General features: G+C 38.6%; 1 protein-coding gene across 3 annotated transcripts in view; it reads right to left on the reverse strand.

Moving 5' to 3' along the window:
- Positions 1 to 6,200: 6,200 nt before the first annotated feature.
- The window catches only part of LOC148011432 (zinc finger (MYND type) family protein / programmed cell death 2 C-terminal domain-containing protein), a 32,193-nt gene continuing 21,490 nt past the window's right edge, over positions 6,201 to 16,903 (reverse strand). The window contains exons 6-10 of one of the 3 annotated variants that reach the window (XM_087669908.1): positions 8,700 to 8,942; positions 8,536 to 8,606; positions 8,297 to 8,411; positions 6,912 to 6,983; positions 6,201 to 6,784 (exon numbers count right to left, since the gene is read on the reverse strand). In XM_087669908.1, coding sequence (XP_087526034.1) covers positions 6,912 to 6,983; positions 8,297 to 8,411; positions 8,536 to 8,606; positions 8,700 to 8,942 — 501 coding nt within the window. In that variant the 3' untranslated portion in view covers positions 6,201 to 6,784. The other 2 variants (XM_087669907.1, XM_087669906.1) reach the window with 2 other exon arrangements.

Below are 16,903 nucleotides of genomic sequence, written 5' to 3' on the forward strand. Positions count from 1 at the left end.
GACCATAGATTTCATTATTAGCTTATCTAGTACCAAAAAACAAATTGAATAGAATTTATGTAGTAGTGAACAAACTCACTAAGACAATCTATTTTATTCCTACCAAGTCTCAATTTACTGCCTCACATTTGGCTAGTCAGTTCATGGAGCACATCTTTAGATTACATGGATTACCACAAGTGATTGTGCGTGATAGGGATACTGTAATGTCCCCATTACTTAGTTTATTTTAATGTGAGTATACATTCCAAAGAAAATTGATTTATGTTGCACATTTTTTTAAAAAACTAGCTCTAGTTATGAAACTGACTCTCATTATGAAGATAAGTATTATTATTAATGAGGTATTATATGCCAATTCATGGAAGAAAGACTTGGGAGACCCTCCCAAGACTAGCTTATCAAAACTATGTTTGTAGTATATAACAACAAAAAGAACTAGCCTAGTAGATAGTCACTTGGCAGTTAAGTGCACTTGGGTGATGACACCGCCAAGATGGGTGTCCTGGGAAGATTTTTCTACAAGCTAGTGGGAGCTTCTCGTCCACAACCAATGGCGCCAATGAAGCCTTCGTAGCCCGTTGCCAAGTATGCCAAGGCCAAGATACCAAAGTCTATGCCATAGTCGCTGCCTTGGTCGTAAGCCTTGGAGCGACGGCCGCCCAACAACGCGCCACGCAGTGCTCGCCCATATATTCGTAAATTTTTATCTTCGCACTACAAAAATGAAGCCCCCTCTCTAACATCATCAATTATGTCATCAGAAGCACTAAAAGAAAGTGTTCTCTTTGACATCGATGATGTCATCAAAAAATGCTCAAAAGCAAGCATCCTCTCTTTCCCCTCCCCCCCCCCCCCCCCCCCCCCTCTACAAAACTATAAATTGAGGGATTGGGGATGACCAGGGAGAGGGAAAGAGCAATCTTGACGAGGACAAGACATTGATCGAGAAGAAGGAGACTCTATTCCGTTGCGAGACAAAGAGACATCATTCCATTCAACCCAAGGAAGGGGGTATACTAAAGGTCTCTCATCCTCTTCTACTCTAATCCGAGAAGAGAAGACACTGAAGAACTTTATCCTATTCTATCAATCCGATTAGAAGTCATACCTCTACTCTCATCCCTATTTCGTCTACTAGAGAGAGAGAGATCATACATATTCTCTCGCTCTTTCTCTTACAGAAAGAGCTACCCTTGTTCTTACCCTTGCTTGCCAAGGTGAGAAAGAGAGTATTGCTCTCCGTGAAGCAAGAACAACCATCCACGAGGCCTACATCATCGAATCCCACAATAGCCATCATCATCATCGTAAGTGCTATACCTTTGCTAGCCGGTATTACTGTCGTATTCTTCTTCTTCTTCTTCTACGAATCATATTTTCATCATGGCCCTGAAGAAAAAGAATTCAAAAGTGGAAATCACGAATGACCCTACTAACATGGAAGCAACTATTGGAGTTGCAAGCACAGGAGTCACTAACACAATCACGGGCATAGATAATAACCCTTTACCAATCGTGATACCACAGGTTTTTCAAAAAAAAAAAACTATTCAAATTCAATAAGAATAAGATAAGTTTCTTAAGAAATATTGCAATCTTAGGGCATTCACTTAGTAAATTATTAGAACATCTTATAAGCAAGAAATTGTTAGGGAAACTATGAAAACCTAGAATTCAAGAGAAATCATGAGGAATTTTAATGTTAATTCCATAGAAAAGAAGACTAGTGAATTCAAGACGAATTTACTAAGAACGAAACCCTGAAGAAACTAGCCAAGGATATAGTTTTAATTTAGAAGCTTTGATAAAATATTTTAAAAATCAAAAATAACTCTAAGTTAAAGAAACTGACTTAAGGCCAAGAAACTTGGTTACAAGAATAAACCTTAAAGTGGGAAGTTAGAGACTCCAAAATCTAGATATCCTTAGTTAAATTCCAAGGGGAAGAGTTCATTATGTGAAATTCAAGTGTCAATTGCTACTAGATTAATCATCACTTGAAAGTTGCATGATTGATTGAAGTCATAACTGCTTGAAGACATCAATCTTGGTTGTGATTTTCTAGATTAGATCCTGATTTAATTAAGTATTGGAACATATAAAAATTGAGGAGCCCTATACCTCCCCCAAGGATAAATGTTAAATCCCCATACCAAGAGGGGATGTTTTTACTGGCATGAAAGCATGGACCAGCTCCTATGGCGAGAGGTCTCCCAGCAGGGATCGTATTAAGTAGGTGACAATAGGGTGCTAGGGGGGCTCTAGCTAGTAAATCCTTTACGCACCTAGGAACTACTTGGTCCCCTGTATGGCCCAAGTTCTACTTGGGACATCCAAAAACGCTAGCTATAGGTGGATTTGATCTTGGTGATGTGCAGATGCGTTGGATGATGCAGCACATGAAATTGTAATTTTTATCTTGTATGGACGCGGGAGAAAACACATTATGGAACATAATCAATGAATTTGTTTTATTCTGATTATATGTCCATGAGTAAATTACGCAAATGAATAATTGTGCATAAAAGGATTTTTTTAATTAATGAAGTTATTTTTATATGTTTCACGTAATATGGTAGGTAATTAGATAACTAAGAACTTCCATAGAGGGAAGCGGGTGGATGGATTCTCGATGAATCCAATCCTATGGCAGGGTGGTCTTGGTTAGCCGAGAGGTTTTTCTAAAAACAAACGCTATGAAGAAACTCTAGGAAGGGCCGATTTGCTAACTTACCTAGGATTTGGTCTTAGAACCCGAATTGTAAATTATCTTAGGAAAAGGCACGGCGGTTGTGCCAGAGCAGTGTGAGGGATTTCATAAATCCTTAGTCTGCTACATTAGAAAAAAAGTATTGTACTCCATGAACCAAGGGTAATGGCAGTCGCTCCTTCCAGATGACAAGAAGCCTCTCGAAGGACACCTCCGAATGTGAGCTAGTTGTTGATAGGTGGCTGTTAGGTCAATTAGGAACCTTCAAGCCATTCCTCCGTGGGTAATGGTAGGATGCTTCCCCTGTCGGGGGTAGACCTAGGATTAACTAGCTGCGATCAATCTCTTAGAGTACTGATAGCAACAACAGGAATGTAAACTCTGGGCAACTACTAAAACGTTACTTGTCACATAATCAAGGCAGGTATGTTACAAATACCAAGTTCATGAGCAACTTCAAACAAGCATAATTCAACTCCGTGGGTATTAAGTTGGCTCCTTCTACACCCTATTATCCACAGACTGATGGCCTGACAGAAAGGGTAAATAAGTGGTTGGAGACTTATATTTGCCATTTATATCATGATGTGTAGTATACATGGGATTCATGGTTGTATTTGGCTAAGTTTGCCTACACTAACTCCACTCATGCTTGTACTGGAGTTTCGCCCTTTAAAACTACATATGGTCATAATGTGCCCTTACCCACACTCATTTTTTGTGAGCAGATTAACCCTCATGGGAAAGAGGAATTGAAAAGAATACAACCCCTTCTTCAATAGTGTAAGATGAACCTTAGAAAAGCTCAAGGTCAAATGAAGATGTATGTTGATGAGAAGAGATAGCCTTTAGAGTTCTAGGAGGGAGAGTTGATTTTGTTGAAAGTACCCAAGTCTCGTTACTCTACTTTGAATAATAGGTCTAATAACAAACTTGCTCACATGTTTTATGGACCCTACAAGATCTTAAAGCATATTGGAGACTTGGCATGTAGATTGAAACTCCACTAAGATTCATAATGTATTTTATGCTAGTCAGATTAAACTCTTTTATGGTACTCAAGTGAAAATAGTTGATGAGTTGCCTCCTATGGATGAAGAGGGTCTTATTTAGTACATCCCTAAGGAGATCATAGATCAGTATAAAAAGAAGCTTCACTCTTATTCTATCATTGAGTATTTGATCAAGTAGAAAGGTTTGCCACTTGAGAAAGCTTCTTGGCAGCCAAATTCTATATTAGATGAGTTTTGCTACCTACGAGATACTTCAGTAGCAGAGGCATTGACAACAAGGAAGCTAGTTGTGGCATAAACAAGATCTAGACAATAATCTATTTTAGAACATTTTTTACTCTAGCTAATTTTTAGAAGCATGCCACCTGCATGAAATCAAAGGACTCTTCATTAGCTACGTTTTGACATGTAACATGCCTCATTTGGATACTTCTGCCAAAAGATATGACAGCTTTTATTCAATAAGGCCTATTTTTTACATCAAGTTGTCTATTCATTATAGAGTCTATTTCTGGAGAATCTAAAGGCTTCAATTTTTTTTAGACATCCAAATTATATATATAACAAAGATTGTCCTTTACATCTTCATTTCAATCAATAAATCTCAATTTTTTCATTCATTCTCCATATTTTGTATAACTGAAATCGAAGTATTTTGTTTCATTCATTCTTTACCATTATAAATTTATTTTTGTGGACAAAAACCTTTGGAAAATAATAGATTGTAAGAAGCTAGGAAAAAGTATGTTTTAGTGAGAGAATTAATAATACATTGTCACACTAATATAGATATAAAAGATATAAGATATGTAAACTTTGAGAGAATAATACCTTGTCACACTAATATAGATATAAAAGGTATAAGACATGTGAACTTTGATATCTTTTTGCAATAATGCAATTGCTCTCTCTCATCTCACATCCTTGTTCACAACTTTCATAGCTTCTCTCTTCTTTCCTTTCTTTCTAGTCTCCTCAACATCTCTCAAACCTCCCCTTGACACTACAAAAGTTGAGAAAATAGTTAGCCAAAAGACCTTACCACTTTCGCCAAATCCTACTTTACCATTTTACCCAACATGCAAGTTATACTAAACCTTTTACCTTTATTTGTCATTGATTGAGTTCATTTCAAGCTAAGCCCTCATACATCCTTTTCAATCTTGGCTCATGTAAAGTAGGACTTCATCTTATGCTTTCTTGATTTTTCCTTGAGAAACCCATGTAAAGTAGGACTTCATCTGATACCTTGACATTAATACAACCATCTCGAAAGAAATCTTACAAATTCCTCACTACTATGACAACAATTCCCATCAAATAAACCTCTTCTTCAATTTTTCGATCACCACTAATACTTGCAAGACCGCAAGCAAAAACCCTATCCTTAAGGAGTAAAAATCACCAAACAATTTGAATTACTCCCATTGATTGTTCCAAAGAGAACTTATTGCCCAAGATGTTGACTAGCTTTTTATCATATTTGACTCATGTTTTACTTGTTTGCATGCAATACATCCAACCCTGAGTCCTCATATTTCAAACATGCTCAAGGAGCCCAAATAGATATTGCAATACAATCATAAGTCATAAGTCAAGCTAGCCTCCAAATTAACCATTCAATCAACATAACTTCTGACTTCCTTATGCACAATGCATTCAAGCCCACATCCTTTTACTTGAAGCATGCTCAAGGAGCACAAAAATAAATTGCTATGCATACATTGATCAAATAATCTCCAAGAGAAACTCCAAGTTAACCTCTCATTTGATTGGATTTATCTGACCTTAGCAACCATCCTTTTAAGCCTATAGTCAATAATAGTAGATGTATCTATAAGCATTGTATACATTCTATAATGCTCTTTTACTTATCTATGAAGCAAGATGTTAACAAGGATTATTAATGGATTACAACCAATTACTTTTGTGCTCTTATAGAAATAAAATTAACATAAATAAGAAGTTAACAAGGTTTAATGATGGATTACAAACCAATTGATTTTATCCACTTGTTGAACTAATACTAATTGTGGAACATGCAAACATGTCAAGGTTGAAGAGTCGTGCCACAAAAGGTCACATGAAACCCTATAAATAGGACAGCTCTAAAGATGAGATAATTGCAAGGATTAAGAAAACAAAAGGCTTGCTGGATTATATTAGTAGGGAGTTAGCAAGTTAGGTACTTTGCTTAATTAGCAACCCTCACTTTTGCTTTCAACATAATATATTCTGATCATTTCACATCTAGAGTACACTGAAAATCTAGTTGCAGCTATAGAACCATACAATCAATTGTACAATGTTACCACTTCTGCTTTTTCTAGAATCTGTCCAAAAGACTAGTGCATCATATGAAAACAATTCCTTGAATATAGTACTACTTTCTTCAACTCAAAACTAGGCAGTTGCATAAGATTGAGTAGATGCTTGCCACAATTAATGAAGAGATCCTATAGCAGAGATTATTTCTTAAAGATGTTTAACAAGAGCACTTCAAACAGCTTATAAATTAGCTAGTCGAATAACCTTTACAAAGTGCTGGGTACCCACGACCGCAGCCGAGCCAGGCTTGTGTATGTGCGTGCAGTTTCTCTCATTCAGAAATCCTCCCTCACTTATGTAAACACATAGATGACACTTCGGTACAGTCAGTATAAGTCATAATGCTTTTGCTTTCACCGATATAACATTCGTACACAACAGAAGTGAATATGCTGTCAACAGTTTCCTCTTGCCTTAGTGGTTACCATGGAAGCAATTAATTTCAGAAAGAACTCATGCTCAGCCGTTTGTCGCATCATCTGCACTTTTACACAGCTGTCCACTGCACCTCCATGCCTATCTAGCCCAGAACTCTTCCAGAGGACCAATTTCTGCGGTGTTATTGGCAGAGCAAATGAAAACTAAACACGCGTGCAAGGATGGCTTTTTGGCTGTGAAGTTGGATGGAGAACTCATCATCATTGGTTCAAGTCCCATCATCCTCACTCTTCACAGTTGTCAGCTGCACGTCTGGCCTATCCAGCCCAAAACTCTTCCAGAGAGTCCATTTCTGCAGTGTTATTTACAGAGCAAATGAAAATTAGCATGCGCATAAGGATGACCTTTTTGGCCGTGTCTGGCCATCAGTGAAAAGCTGCACACAAGTGCAGTCCAACCTAGAAATCAACAGTTCAAACCTATCTTTTTTTTGTGTGAAAACTCTCTCCTCTTAAAGCAAGGGATTCGATATATGTCAGTCTAGACGGGCCCTGTGATTACAGCATTATCATTTTCACTCGTAAGATCATTTTAACACCCAAAACCCTGCCCAAAAAACCCAAGAAAAACATAAAGAAAGGTTGTCTCAAACCTCAAAAGGTTTATAATCAGTATATGCTTCAAAACTCAAAACCTCAACTGTTTTTGTACAAAATAACTCAGTAGAGAGCCTAATTTCATAGCTTGAAAGCAGCTATATGCATGGGCATTCCCAATACTACTAGATCATGGAAGACTGCAAACAGTTGTGACATCTGTACTGCGCATCTTTTTTGTCCTCACAGCAGCAAGCTTAAACACTGCTCCATTGCCAACTTGACAGCAACCATAAGCAGGTTTCTCTAATCCAATTTGAAAGTGCTTGCAAACTTTTCCACGTACGCCTTAAAGATGTCAGTCGTGACTTGTTCATATCAGGGTCATTGCAGTCATGACTTGTTCTTATCAGGGTAATTGCACCCAAACAAACTCCTCCACGTAGGCTTTTGCAGATCTGCAAGATGACTCACATGAATAAACCACTATTGTGGCCCAGTCAAGTGAATCAGGTTCATTCGAGGTTTTGAAGTAGTACAGCAGCTGTGGTAGAATCTGGTGGAAAGAAGCCCCAACAAGATATACGTGAGTTAATGAGAGAAGATCAGCATGCTCAATTTTGGTTCCTGCTATTGACCTGAAGTCCAACACAGATCATTCTGCCAAAAGCCCTGAAGATATGCACCAAACACCCTACACTCTGGCCACACCTGGAGCGAGAGAGACACACACACAAGTGCACAACACGCGCACATGCACAAGCAGAGAAAGCATTGCACAGACACACACAGAGATGTGCACACGCACATGCATGCATGCAGGCACCTACATACACACGTGCACAGAGCAAGAGACGCACGTGCACAAGTGCCCGCACGTGCAGTCATATTAATGTCTTCAAAAAGATGGTTGGTCCTAAAACTTAATAATGGAAAGCTAGAACCACATGTGAAGAAAAAAAACTGCCACCAGAATTGTTGCCTGTCATGCACACACAGGATAGACAAGGATAAGGCAGTGACTTGAATAAGGGCAGTCAGATACATTAGAATAGTTAGGTGACACTAGTCTGAAGGTCAACAGAAGATAGAGCTTATGAGCTGGCTATGTGGCCAACTGTACACCTTTCTTAAACATTAAAATCCCAATGTTACACAAAAGACTGCTTGAATGGCCAAAGAATCACCTATGAAGTTGCATTATTCAAATCTAAAGCATTCAAACAGACTTATTGAATGTTATGAATCACTAAACAGAAGAGTTGTACCTGGAATTCAAAGATTCGAGGACCCTTGCACACTAGACACACAGGAATACTACTTTCATCCAGTCTCCCATCTAGCTTTGGCCACAATGGCTTGGCATCTCTTGACCTACAGTACCTGTTTAAAAAACAGCTGATACTGAGCATGCCTGTTTAGACAACAGCTGATACTGAGCATGCCACATTTCAAATTAACACCAAATGTCCAAGGTGTTTGTTTCTGCAAAATCTCCACACATTACCTAAGAATCTGCTCTGGGGCTCGAGATATACGTTCTTGGAAATGTGCCCAGTGTTTTTGTTCCTCCGTTGGCTGAATAACAAGATAAAGACAAGATTAGATCGACCGCTCCTGTATTAGCTAAAAATAATTGCTCTTGAATACCACTGGATCTTGACCACCAACCTCTACTTCCAGAAACTGCCTTGAAATCTCATCTTCCTTTACATTATGTAAAATCAATGAGTTTTGTTGCGTTGATTCATTCTCACATGGAGCCTCCTCTTCATCCACAATCTCAAACTCCTGCCATAGCTTATTACATGCTGATCTTGCTAAGCAATCCTCCATCAAAATTCTCTCTTGATTCCCATTAGGATTGGCTTGAGCCTTGCAAACTGCTGCATGATTTGCTCTCCAATGCTCCAGCTGAAACCATGTGATCAGGTTAGTAAATATCCTACTCTTCAAATTTCCTGCCAAAAGTACAATGATATAACTCATGATCTTATATTAGCATGTGCTTCCCTCTTGTACAGCATCTGTCTAGAGACACATGAAGGATCTGTCTCTAGACACGTCTCTGTTTTCTTGAAAGGTTGTGGGTCTGATGCAACTGCCAAGCAAGCAAGCCAGCCCCTATTTGATTGCCATCCATGCATTGCTCACAGGAGTGTGCTTTAGACAAGGAAAAGAGAGAGAAAAGCCTTGGGGAGAAATGGTTACTAGATGTCTAAGAGATTCCCTTCAGGGTGCCTCATAGGACCTAGGCTCACTTCAGGAAATGCAATTACTGCAGTGCCATGAAAGAGCACATCTACAAAATGGAGGCTATGGAGTCAGCCAGCTGCTTGTAGAAAGGTGGAAGCACCAGAGGGCATGGCCATCACACTGCTTACTCATCTTACTATCCCCAAATACAACATCTTTAACTCATGGAAGCATTTGATATGGACAAAGTTTGTCCCTTTGGATGATGGAGCAAGAGGCCCAAGATACAAAGGCATTTGGTTCATATGGTACAAACACGAAGGCTTTTATAGCTGGTACTATAACTTGGGCAAAGGAAGTAGAACGGGAAGAAGAGGAGGAGAAAGATGGAAAGGGAAAGAGAGAGTACGATGGATCTTCCAAAAAGCTCCCTAATTGCAAGAGGACCAAGAATGCAGATGATCACCAGCATTCAACACAATAGATGATTATATATAAGAGTACCTTTAATAACCATGTCCATGATAAACATTCTATTTATCATATGACAAGTACTGTTGGTGGAAGTAGATCCCCCCCTCCCCACCCAAAAAACAACCCCAAGTTTTCTTTTCGTTTTTCTTTAACCCCCAAAAAAAAAATCCAACAAAGATGTCTGATACTACCATGAAGGAGATCCTTTCAAGAGTACAAGCCACAAATCATGATGTTTTCTTACCCTACATAATGCATAGGAGGAGGTTGATTTGGCTACTCCATAGCCAAAGCAAGTGAAGCCCTAGTATTTGTTAAATTATGCAATGCAGACAAGGTTGTTTGGTCATTACACTATGGAAGCAATTAGCCAAGTCAATATGATTGAACACAAGGATTCATCTCATGACGGTGTCAAGTGCTTTCGCGTAAACTGAAAACCCAAGAAAAAACATTAGGTAGGTAGGATTTTTGTAGCTTACTTGTTTGTGTAACTATTTATTTTGTTGTTTTGTAGCTGGATTTTTTGTATTTGTCTAGATCAGAATTGTTTTTGTCATTTTATTTGGATTTTTTGAGCATGAAAACTTAATAGCCTTGGTTGAGATTGGTGTTTTTCTAGATAGATTAGAGCAAGACCTTACTAAACATCTTAAAACATCTATATTTTCTTTTTGATATCTTTGCGTATCACAAGGATTTTGGATTCACGAACACTTCAAATTGCACTTGTCAGATACAGTGCACTCAAGGGTTGTCTCCCGAATTTATCAATTATTTCCATGCAATGGGTTGGGTTGATGCACTTTTTGCACCATCATTGAGCACTAGCATAGTGTGATGCCCACTACAGCTATATGCAGCAAATCTTAGATGCACGAGCACTTGAGAGAGCACCTTCATTGTGCACGCACTATTCCTTGCACGCACAAGAGTTGGGATATTCATCATCCAATTAGGAACCTCAGGATGAGTGGAAAAGGTGGTTGGGTGAGTTTGAGGATCATGAAGGACGCCTACAATTGTGAGAAGGATTGTCTACTTGGTCAACATCATGAGGACCATATTATTGTTGAGTGATTGTGAGATTTTGGGTGGGTGGAGTGAAGTAAAACATTTCTTCTTTACTAAGAGATGAGAGGTGAGGTTAAGGATCGTAATAAAACCAAGAAATTGTGTTTGCATTTCGCATAACACACAAGCACATATAGATAGGCTAGGCACTAATTCTTTAGTGCATCCATATCTTTGTATATGGCATTGTTTGTATGATTGCATGGCATGGTTTGGACTTTGCAGCACTTCTCAAATCATGTATAATGGAACACGGAGTTCATCCTCAAAGCATATCTTCAATTGAGACACAATGCATTGAGACAAAAAGCAAGTACATCTTTAAACTATTTCTCTTTCGAAGACATAAAGAACATTTGGGAGATGAAGGGAGGGGGACGGATATTTCCTCTTATTTGGAGAAGAGTTTCCTTAAGGAATAGGGTTGTAGCATAGTAATGTAGAAAGTGCCACAAGTGATGTACAAGGGGTAGAAGAAAGAAAATCTGCTTATCTTAATTCGAGTGTTAAGGATTGTGATCGATAATTCCCATTTCGAGAAGGTGTTAGGGAATTGGAATGGTATACAAAAGGGAGTTGGATAATAGCACAAAAAGAGCAATGAACATGATGGAAGCTTTTATTGTAGCAACAAAGGACTCAATAAGTTTTAATCAAAGATTGCTATGCTGATTAAGGTTCAACGAATGCATCTTCTCTCAATTCTAATGCAATACTATCCACCTAGAAGCTGAAGGGCGACTTTTGAAGTCTTGAACATTATTGTGAAGCTAATGCATGGGATATTGATCGAGGAGAGTACTCCATGAGAGCAACCGTGGTCATATAATCTCCTTGGGCTTCTTCTTGGCGAACAGAATGACATCAAGTGTAGTGGATACCGAGATAGGGGATAGAAGGAGATCACGAACCACGGGGGTATGTAGAAGACAAACATAGCACGTAGTTTGGATCGTTGTTTCCTGTGGGTTTTGTGCAAAGATTGCTCGTGATCAACAAGGTGGAAATAATCAAGACCTCTGGTTAGGACTGCAGAATCAATGCACAGACAACTGAGCTAACGCCATAACCTGGGAGACAAGGAGAGAGTCATTAGCCTTCAAGGCTTTTTTCCCACTCTATATCACCACAAGACAACCATAATTGTAATAGGCACCCTCATGCAAACAGTGCTAGGTGGAAAAAAACGAATGAACTATTGCAATTACCAAGGAAATAGAAGAGTGACGGCTTATTTGAGAAAAACGAAAAACAAAAAAGCTTCAAGGTTTTTACCAAAAGCAAAATGAAAAGGAAAAAGCAATAAAGGTTTTTAAAAACACATGTCGTGTATGAAGGAGTTGGAAACTATATAAGCAAGGAAGAATAAGTAGGAGGGGACCCTTCTCTTGGTTTTTGCTAAAGACTTAATTGAGAGAAGAGGAGGGTCACAAGCAAGCTATTGGAGCAATTCGTGTATTTTTTCAAACTTCTACAAGCTTGATGCTTAAGGCTTGGTGTATCACCACAACCAAAGAAGAGCTAAGAAGATTTTGGTGAGAATTTCTTCAAAAAACTCTCTGCGTATTTTTTTTTAGGTTGTAAGTGCTCTACGTCTTTGTGTGATCTCAATGTGTTTGTGGTAATAAAAGGCTTCGTAGTTGGATTGTGGATTGGATATGTTGGTGTTCTGGCCGTAAATTGTCAAAGTTTCTCATCAAGTTTAGTATTCAGACAAAGTCAATTACTTTACCGACACTCCTCCTCATCTTGTTTTCAGGTTGTGTGAGACACTTGTCTCCAAACACCGCTCGTGAAACATCGCTTTTTGGTGTCCCCCACTGACGAGTGTTGATAGTGGTTTGGTGTTATTTTATTGTTCACAGGGATAGCGACTTTCCACGAGACATTGGACGATGATGTTAATGCTTGGGTTGATTATGTGGAGTAACATATGCACATGTTTGTGGATGATGAAGATATGGTGTATTTTTCTTTACAAGGATTTGAAAATTATGCCTTGAAAGTCATCAATTGTGTCCTGAATTATATTATCAGCAATTGGAAAAGCCTCTCATTATTTAAACAGAGTTTTTTCTTTGTTCATCCTGCAGGTTCTAGCATGAGTGATCAAACATATAGAAAGTTTCAGGGATTGTACCAGCTTCAACTCAATGACATTAGAGAGATAAGATGCTACTATGAGGATTAAAGGGATATGTTAGATCTGATTTGGCAAAAAATACAGGATTTGGCATATGGGGTATATCAACAAAGCAATGATCGATATGTTGAAGAGAAGGCATGCATGTATACAGATAAGAGGAAAAGATGTACATCAGTGGATTATTCTTTTGCCTTGGAGAAAGCTCGTTTTTTTACAAGTATTATTGTCTTTGACAATGACAGAGAAGAGGGGAAGGGCTTCCATGAGTCCTCTATATCTTGTGGTGATACAGAAGGTGTTGTCTCTACTAATGTTGGTTTGGACTCCTCGGTTTACAAGGAGGATCTTGATGTTTCTTCTCGATTTGGTAATATGTTGAGTGATGCTGTTAGTCATCATGATGAAGATATCCATGATGATTATGGTGATGTTTCTGGTATTGATGGTTGTTGAAGGAAGTAGAATAGAGCACCTGTCATGTATGCTAGAGGATGAGGGAATTCTTGATGAGCACTCCTTAGAGTTGGATGATGCTTCTAGTATTGAGAATATGTTGTTGGATAACTTGGAAAGTGATAATGATGATGAGCTTGATGTATATCAAGAGCTAATGCAAAGTGATGTGCAGGATCAGAATGTCCACTTGTTATCTTTTCCTCTACTTTTGATGAAGATATGTTTTATGACTTGTGCTTGCACGGTATGTTTTCAGGTGATGGTAGTTTTGGAAAAGAACTTGATATGGATGTTTCTTGTGGATGCTCTCATCTATTGGAGTATGCTTAAGAGTATGTTTAGAGAGATGCTAGTACTATGTTCTTGTTGGAAAAGGCAGCGCATGATGTGTTTATCAAAGAAGACCTTGATAGAGGATGCTATTCCTAGTATCTGGCAAAGTATTTCTTAGATGTATACAGCAATGTGTAGTATCCAAGGTATCAAGGAAGACTACATGGAGAAGCTAGTGGGATTGCTTCTTGATAAGAAAGTAGTATAGGATTTGAGGAGGGATCATATCTATTGCTTTGTGGAGACCAGGTGAAGGGAAGCAATTGTGCCTATTGGTATATACATGCATACGGGGATGCAAAAGTTCGTTCAAAACTTCTTGGTTTTCTTACTTGGGTGTATACAGGTTCTTTCATGGTTGGCAAGTTATAAGAGGGATGTGGGAGATCTTGGAGATAGTTATCAGATTCAGCAAGTTGATAGAGTAGTTTATGCAAACATGTTTCCTATGGAGCATAGTATTTGGGATAGCAATTTGGAGATTCACATGAATATGAATTATATGGTTACTCTATGTTGTCTTTAGGCCTAGAGAAGTATCTCACATGGGATGAAGAGGATATAATCTGTGTTTGATTCAAGGATTCAAGAAGTTTGCTTAATAGGGCAGATTGATGAGAGTGGAATTATCTTTGTATTTGATCCAAGTACTCAAAAAATCTTCTTTGTTGGTCATCATGATGAGAGTCAAATTATTTTTATTTTTTATCCAGGTAAATTGCTACACATAATGTTTGTGGACTAGGGGAAGGGCTAAATGTGTCGAGCCTTTTCGCAATAGCTCGATCAATCTCACATAAGTTGGAAACTACATCCAAATGAAGTGGAGCAAGCACAGACTAGCGTGCAAGTTGGACATAAGGAATACATTTTCCAAAGGTTTAGCAAGTAGAGAATTATGATAGTTTGTTTTGGCATGGCCTCAAAGTCCTACTAAGCATGAGGTTGAATTTCAGACTACGGTGGGAATTACACGAAAAGTACTAAATGTTGAATTGATCCTGACCAAGATATACTCGAAGATCACAAAGCTTATTGGGCACAAGGGTGACCATGAAGTCGTGAAGAGAATGTGGAAGCAAAATACATTGACTAATGAGAATGAAAAACTCACAATGCATAAAAAAAGATGTACATTTAAACTAAGGCTTGGAGCCTTAAATAGTAGTGGTTTCTAAAAGCTTTAGAAGGGTTGATTCATGCAAAAAAGAATCGAAGGAGAAAAGCTTAAAAAGCCTTGAAAACGTAGAAGTTTTTTAAAAAAAGATGGATCTGTATGGGGTAGATAAAAGAGAGGCGGCTCATCATGTTGAGGAGAGAGGTCGGGTTGTGTGTCTGGGCGGCAAGCTATTGAAGAAAGATCGAAGAGAGGTGATGTGTATCTAGGTGGTGGTTATGGAGGATCTCGTTATGAAGACAGAGAAGGGTATGGGAACTGATCAAACTCACTTGGTCCCCAAATGATCATAACCTCAAACAAGCCTTCAGTGTTTTCGGCAAAGTGATCGAACCTTATCAACGATCGAGAGACAAGTAGATCTCGTGGTTTTGGCATTGTGACATTTGTTAAGGAGCAATGGATGCTATTGAGTCGATGAATGGAAAGGAGCTAGACGGATAGAGAATTGACTTGACCACGACATACTACATGTGTGAGAGTCAACCCAACAACGTAAATTTTTTTCCAATTGAGGAGGAGGTAAGGCCACTTGCTTTGTGAGATTGTGGGTTTCTTATGACGAAGTGTTCATCAGCGAAACATGTATGGAGGTGGCAATCTATTATCATAAGAGGGGATGATGAGCTTGCAAAATAATGGCAACTCTTTTGAAGCTTTTGGTGTGGTAGTGCTGATTGCATCAGTGTGCTCTACTAGTTAGCTATGTTGAGATGTTAGCTAAGATTATAGGAGGAGTTGCGTTTTTCCAACTTGGCTATAAATACAGTAGCAAACTATTCCCTTTTAAATAAAAGGCCGCTCTCACATTGATATATTGCAAGTTTGGAAGAGACGGAAGATGTACCGCCACCTTTCACAAATCTAGAAGCAAGTGAGAAGGGAAGAAAATGTTATTGGCATATTAAGTATGAAAAAACTAAGATTTTTCTTGTTGAAGTTGATGTTGATCTTAAATTATGGGAAATATTACTTTATGATAGTAGACTTTGAGGCTCTCATATGAAGTTGTGCAACATGAAGTCCAAACTCAATATCTTTTTTGTTTGATGGGTTAAGCTTTTAGATAAGACCATAAACCTATACCGGTACTCCTTTTCTTTTGTTACACTATGTGAAGCCACTAGCCAAGTTAATATAAGTGAACACAAGGATTGATCTCATGATATGCAAGACAAAGGGCGATCTATCAACACAGTTGACAAGCCTAGATTATCAATTCTCAATGTGGGCACCGTTCCTAAACAGCTAGACCATCAAGGCCACATGCCAATTTTTTCAAGGTCCTATATATCTGAAATTGAGTTTTGATCTCGTTTTGTCTATGGTAAGGTACAAATAGTCACCAAAATTGTCTCATGGCCCTTGCAATGACAATATCCTATTGTATGCCATCTATAGTAATGCCCAATATAGTGAGGCCTTGGGATAAGCCAATTGAGCACATCTGGCTGCGAAGTTAAAGCCTTGGGACACACTTACTAGCACCTTATCTAAATTGTAGAGAAGCCAACTATCATAGAGACTTTCCCACACGAGGCTAGTCATAGAGCTACATGCTCCTCTTTCAGCTTGTCCACACATGGACTTGTGAGGTCCTATCACCAAAATGAGAAATGGGGTTAATAATTTAACTTAAATGAACTCTAATTCTAATATTCCTAGCTCTTAACGCGGTGACCATTGCGCCGGCAATGAAGGATTTGACACCAAGCATGTGATAGACAAGTGGGCAAGCTATGTGGTACAAGGCCAAGGCAAAAGAAACAAGGTACAACATGAAACTTTCATTAAATTGAAAGTTTGCACCTTAGAATTGAGTTACATTGACAGTTTTGCCTAGTGACCAACTCACTTAGGGTATTTAAGTTATTAAGCAAGCATTGAGCTAAAGTTTTCTTGGGAATAAAGAGCCACCGTGCCTTTTATATGTGCTCGGTGTCAACACACCCTTAGCACTTGTACTTTACATATAACTATCGCAAAAACCTAAAAGAGGTAGGATTCATTGTACCCACA

This window comes from Lygodium microphyllum, chromosome 28 (assembly GCF_053477565.2).
Source record: "Lygodium microphyllum isolate KBCC chromosome 28, Lygodium_microphyllum_v1.1.10, whole genome shotgun sequence".
Lineage (NCBI taxonomy): Eukaryota > Viridiplantae > Streptophyta > Polypodiopsida > Schizaeales > Lygodiaceae > Lygodium > Lygodium microphyllum.